The 6,035-nt window shown below is 52.2% G+C and overlaps 1 protein-coding gene across 1 annotated transcript; it reads right to left on the reverse strand.

Moving 5' to 3' along the window:
• Nucleotides 1-352: 352 nt before the first annotated feature.
• LOC114682789 (tubulin gamma-1 chain) lies at nt 353-6,001 on the reverse strand. The gene is made up of 11 exons (XM_028856812.1): nt 5,873-6,001; nt 5,452-5,564; nt 5,085-5,252; nt 3,705-3,773; nt 2,942-3,021; nt 2,436-2,562; nt 2,164-2,250; nt 1,911-2,060; nt 1,342-1,494; nt 1,102-1,263; nt 353-750 (listed from the first exon to the last, which is right to left on the reverse strand). Exons 1-11 carry the CDS (start codon nt 5,919-5,921, stop codon nt 553-555), a joined length of 1,356 nt encoding a protein of 451 aa, XP_028712645.1. The 5' UTR covers nt 5,922-6,001; the 3' UTR covers nt 353-552.
• Between the last annotated feature and the right edge of the window lie 34 nt (nt 6,002-6,035).

Here is a 6,035-nt window from a genome sequence, read left to right on the forward strand (position 1 = left end):
CCTGGTTAGGGCCCGGAGGCGGGAAGTGTGGTGGCCCCGGGCACGGTGTTGCAACCACCAGGACACTCCGGTGTGGAAGTGCTGGAATGTTCACCCGCCAGTGAGGGGGAACTGTGACCAGAGGTCGGACAGAGGAAAAGATCCTATCTGTGGTTCCTTTTATTCCAGAAAGGAATTCCAGCAGGGTCAGGAGCCACCAGTGTCCTCCACAGTCAGGCTAAAGGAAAGCTGGAGGCGGCTTTCTGCCCAGAGCTGAAGACGTGGGACGTGTGGGAGGAAACGCCAGTGATGAAGAAAAAAACAGGCACCTCTGTCCCCAGCTCCGAAGCCTGAGTTCAAAGAGACCGGTGACTTCATTTACATCCAGTGCTTTATTAAAGATAAATACTCTCAGAGAAGAAGTAAACCCACCCCCAAGCCAACAGACAGTGCATGTGTGTGTGTGTTTATGAGTGATGTGTGAGGTCCCTGATCTGTGCTCTGAGGGGGCAGTCAGCTAGGCATGGCCTGAGCCAACCAGTAAGGCAGATGAGGGTCCCTGTCCTGGGGGACTCATTGCTCCTGGGTGCCCCAGGAGATGTAGTCTGGCCGGGTGGCCGCGTGGTACTCATCAATCAACTGCTGCACGATCTCCCTAGATGTGTCCATCTCATCAAAGTTGTCCTTGAAGATGTCCTCCTTACGGAACTGCTCCATGAAAGCCTCCCTTTTCCGAAGCTTGTCAAACTGGCGACAGGTCCGTTCAAAGAGCTTAAGGGTATGAGGACAGCAAGGGTCACAAAGAAATCAAGGGACAGTATAGCCCAGAGAGCCAGGGAACCAAGGCTGGGTTATCCCCACAGCCAGATGCCAGGAGCAGGGGTGGCAGGAACACAAACAGGCAAAGCACAGGCAGCTTATACAGCCGGAGAGGAGAGCTTCAGAACGGCATCCAGTGCAGGACACGGTACCAGGGACAGACAGGGAAAGCTGATGACAGTAGACAGTGGAACAGAGTGGCCAGGAGCGAGGGGTGTGGCTCAGGGATGGCAGCATCACCTACCATTCCTGAAGCCCTGGATTTGATTCTCGGTAACACAGACAACAGGAGACTTCACTCACCGAGGAGATACTGGTGTGGTTGGCCATCATGAGCCCGCTGACCCGGTGGGCTGAGGGAAGGTAGGGAGACTTCCTGGACAGGGCCACCTGGATGCTGGCTGGACCCCAGGGGATGAAGTTGGCCAACTTCCTTTCCCGGATCCTCTGCAGGCTCTTGTGGACCTAGGGTGGACAGAGAGGTGGTGGCTGCTCCTCTTCCACCCTGGGGGCCCAGAGGGTAGGGTGATGGGCCTCCCTTACCTGGGTGGGGTCCACCTCTCCCTGGATGATGTTGAGGATGGCGATGTAGCAGTGGTTGGTCTGACGATCCCGGCCTGTGGACACCATCACGTTCTTGGGCTGTAGCAGTCGCCTCATGACATCCAGGACTGTTGTCTTCCTCACACTGGCCACCTGAGGGAAGGGGGGTTCACAGGGACCATGTTAGCAGTCAGGGAGCAACCCAGAGATTCGTGGACGGACACAGGAGAGGAATCAGCTGTATCCCCATCAGCTTGGAGATGGTGTGGTCTCTGGAAATGTCTTTAGATCAGGTCTGTGCTGACTGAGTCCTGCCATGGGTTAGGATCTAGGCTCTCAGCTCAGTAAACCCATGCCCTTGTGTATGAGCAGCAGCAGATCAATGAGCACTGCTTGCAGGAGCCAAAGGCGGTGGGCAGTGGAGACAGGGCAACAAGCAAGGGGTATAGTGCCAGTCCCTGAGACCAGAACCCGGGGAGGTGGGGTGGAGAAGAGCTGCAAAGGGCAGCTCATGGTAGAGCAGGGGAAAAAGAAAGGCCACGGTCCTGGGACCCTGCGGGAGCGCTTACTGACTGGTCCGTGGTGAGAGGTGTATAGCCGGTCATGAGGAAGTGGAGCCTGGGGGTGGGAATGAGGGAGGCGATGAGGCCGATGAGGTCATTGTTCATGTAGCCAGGGTAGCGCAGGGTGGTGGTGCTGGCTGACATGATGGTGGACACCTGGGAACAGGAGATACTGTGTTATGGGACTTGATGGGAGATGGACCATTTCTCCTCTGACGACCCTCTAGTAGAGGGCTTCCATCCCAGGAGCGGGACTCACCAGCTGGTTGATCTGGGAGAAGGATGGGTTCTGGATGTGCAGGCGGTCTGTGGCGATCAGGTTTAGGGCTGTGTTGTCCAGCACCACCTGGCAGGACAGCAGAGGGACAAGATTACCAGGGGCTCGGCCCAGAGTCTATCCTTGAGCCTAATGGCCAGAAACATTCGTTTACAAGGGACTCTCTCAAGCTTAGGGCACAAGAGGGCTCAAAGGAAAATAAACAGACGGGGGGGGGGGGATGGGAGTAGGAACAAGGAGAATCCAGAACCCACCACACAGTCTGCATTCTGGGTCAACCTCTTTAGCGTGAGGAGGGAGTTGTAGGGCTGGACCACCACGTCACTCATCTCGTCTTGGTTAGGAAACACAGAGTAGGTCTGCACTAGTTTCTTGGGGTACCTGGAGGGGTTGGGAGAAGATTGGATTTGGTGAGCGTCAATCTTCTCACCATGTCCAAGAGCATTTGTCTCTGATAGAGAAATCAGATGGGGCCACAAACCATAGAAAAGCTGGGTTTAATAAAACCTCAAAAGGGCAAGGGAAGAGACACTTTAAAATCCTAGGTTCCAAACCTGGACACACTCCTTGGATATTCAAATAGGCCTTTATTCCGGGCCTTTATTACTGGGTTTCTCCACGGTACTTCCACTTTCCTCACAGGATGGGAGGGCTCTTTACTACTTCAGCAAACGGGAGGTATGTCTGCTGGGCCCCAAGTGCCTCAGGAAACAAAGATAAAAGACCTATCTTCAACTAGTTCCTCCAAACACAGGCTTACCTGTCATTCAGACGTTCCAAGAGGTAGGAGCCCAAGCCAGAGCCTGTCCCCCCAGCAATGGAATGGCACAGCACAAAGCCCTGTACAGGAAAGAGGCTGTAGTTGTCCAGGTGTTTAGTGACAGACTTTAACTTTAATTCAAAAAATTTCAACATATGTAATGTGCCTGCCTGCATGTATGTACATACAAACATGCATATGCTCACACATGTGAGCCTGGTGCCTGGAGAAGTCAGAAGGGGGCATCAGATCTCCTGGGACTGGAATTATAGATGAGTGGGAGCCACCATGTGGGTGCTAGGGCACCAAACCCTGGTCCTCTACAAGAGCAGCAAGTGCTCTTAACCACTGAGCCATCTCCCTAGCCCCTTGTGGCAAGATTTCAAACTAGACATATCCCACCATGTCTTAGATTCTTGTCTTCCCAAGTCCCCTCACTGCCTAGGTGACTCTGCCTGTCTTCAACAAGGTCCAGTGACTTCTGTCCAATGCAAAGGTCTGTACCTAACAGGTAGCTTTTAAAAAAATATTGTAATTACTGTGTATGAATGTGCCACTGTATACGTGTAGAGATCAGAGGACAACTTTTTAGAGTCAGTGCTCTCCTTCTAGCATGGGTTTTAGGGATCAGAGTCAGGCTATCAAGCTTGAACACAAGCATCACTACCTGCTCAGCCATCTCAATGGCCCCAACAGGTGGTTTCTAAATGGTGTTGCCAAGGCTCCACTTGTCCAGCTCCACTGACATGCCTGGGACACTCACCTCTAGACTGTCACTGCCATCTGCCTCCCGATCTATGATGTCGAAAATGTCCTCGTGGATTTTTTCTCCCTGGACAGACATGGAGAAGGGTGAGACAGAGCATGGGACAAGCACTGACCTCAGAATAGCCACCATTGATTCTTATATGGATTAGCTACCTTGCCTTGCACTGAGAGGTACTACAGCAGTGGTTAAAACAGATACTTTACATCCCAATCCAGATGATCCGTTCACATACAGCTTTTCATCACTGGAGAGTGAGCCCCGGACCTTGCTTCTGCTAGGAAGGGCTCTACAATAAGCCAGGGTTTCATGCAGCCCAGGCTAGCATCAAATTCTCTATTTAGCTGGGGATGACCTTGACATCCTGATCCCCCTGCCTCCACCTCTAGGATGCACCCTGTGCCCAGTTTTATGTAGTTACTGAGGACTGAAGCCCAGGCTTCATACACATGGCCAGCATTCTACCAACTGAGACACATGCCCCGCCCATCTCTACTACAGTAGCTCATTTCTACCTAGTTATGTGACTTTGGGAAGATTTATCTATCTCAGTTTCCTCATTTGTAGAATGAAGGGCCGGATATTTTTAGAAATCAAAATATTTCAGGCTTTTGAAAGGCAGTTTTATGTATACTTATATAAAATGCATATTAGTAGCTGGGTGGTGGGGCATGCCTTTAATCCCAGCGCTTGGGATGCAGAGACAGGCAGATCTCTGAGTTCAAGGATAGCCTGGTCTACAAAGAGAGTTCCAAGACAGACAGGGCTACACAGAGAAACCCTACCCAAAAATAAATAAATAAATAAAATTAATATTAAACAAAAAGACCATGTCAAGGCTGGACTGTATAGCTCAGTGGTATAATTAATGACAGTTTCATTTTAATTAAATAATCTAGTATATGTAAGGCCATGGGTTCTGACCTGGAACCACCAAAATAAACAATACAACCACGGAGGTCTGAGGCACATCATCAAATAGGCTAATGAAGTATGCAGTGAAAGGACTGAGTAATGACGATAAGTTGAACAGAAACATCAACACAGCCTATCTCCTTCGAGCGTTGGTTTCGCCAAGCAAAGTTTCAGAGCTTTTTGAGTATGAAAAAGTAGAGAAGACGGTAGACCGACCCTACAATAGATAGTACTTACTTCTAGGGTTATTCAGAGGTTTATGGAGCTAACACATAAAGTACTCAGAATGGCTTGCAACACAGCACTAGCTGGAATGGGTTCTTAGCAGTCCAGTCAGCTCCTGAAACTATGTCTGTCTTGCTCGGGCACCTGTACATCTCTGACCCAGTTTCATCGGTAGAAAATCACAGGGCCTGTGCCCACCCCATGAGTTGAGAGCCCTGCAGGGGAAGAGCCAATGACCTGAGAGAATCCACTGGCCCAGTTGTTGCCCGCTCCTCCTCCATGCTCAGACAGGTAGATGTTCTCTGGGTTGTAGAGCTTGGCATAGGATGAGTTGAGGATGGAATGGATCACCCGGGGCTCCAGGTCCAGCAGCACAGCCCGGGGGATGTAATGCTCATCATCTGCCTGTCAAAGGGAAGTCCACAGGATGGGCCCTGTGAGCCTGGATGGGTCAAGTCCTGAATCCTCCCAACTCTGGCTGCTGCAGGCCCTCCCTCCTTAAGACTGCCATTGTGTTCCCATCTGCCCAGTGAGTTTCCCAGCACCAGGTCGCGCTGCCCGTCCCTTCAGGTCCTAGGGTCCTGGTCAAGTCACTGGGGGGCACCTGGTAGAAAAAGACGTCCTTGCGGTCAGTGCCTTCAGTGGCGAACTCCTCTACGATGCCCTCGGGGCTGATGCCATGCTCAGCACACAGCTGTTTCCAGAACTCGAACCCAACTAAGAAAGAGAGGGAAGCGGGCGGGGAAGAAAAGCGATACGTGGGTCTGGGTAGGTTCCAACTAACCAGTGGGGTACTGAACGCATGGGACTAGGGATCAGAAATTTAGCCTTAGGATTCCCTAGTGTCTGGGCCAGCGACTGGACAGAGGAAGGCCCTTTGGCTTTGGGCAGCTGGGCACAGGGTCGGGGATCGCCTTTCGGGGGGAGGGGGAGTAGATCCTGGGAAGGACAGACGGAATCTAGGATCTCATTGCAAGGGCCCACTGGACCTAAGGAACCTGCGGAGGGTCTGGAGGTTCGCTCACTCTGATTGCCGCACTGGCCCAACTGTAGGGTGATGATTTCTCTCGGCATCGCTCCGCAGACATCGGCGTTGCAGCCTCTCCCGCCAGCAACGCCGCCGACCGCTAGCGCGCTCGCCGCAGGACGCAGGCGCCAAACAACCCGCTCCACCCCTGAACTTTCTCC

The sequence above is a fragment of the Peromyscus leucopus genome, chromosome 8b, assembly GCF_004664715.2.
Source record: "Peromyscus leucopus breed LL Stock chromosome 8b, UCI_PerLeu_2.1, whole genome shotgun sequence".
NCBI lineage: Eukaryota > Metazoa > Chordata > Mammalia > Rodentia > Cricetidae > Peromyscus > Peromyscus leucopus.

Excerpts from the sequence above, each read along its gene's own strand:
- LOC114682789 (XM_028856812.1), bottom strand. The coding sequence starts at position 5,921 with ATGCCGAGAGAAATCATCACCCTACAGTTGGGCCAGTGCGGCAATCAG. Across the intron at positions 5,565-5,872 it reads GGGCCAGTGCGGCAATCAGA|TTGGGTTCGAGTTCTGGAAA; the intron begins GTGAGCGAACCT and ends TCTCTTTCTTAG. Across the intron at positions 751-1,101 it reads ACCACACCAGTATCTCCTCG|CTCTTTGAACGGACCTGTCG; the intron begins GTGAGTGAAGTC and ends CATACCCTTAAG.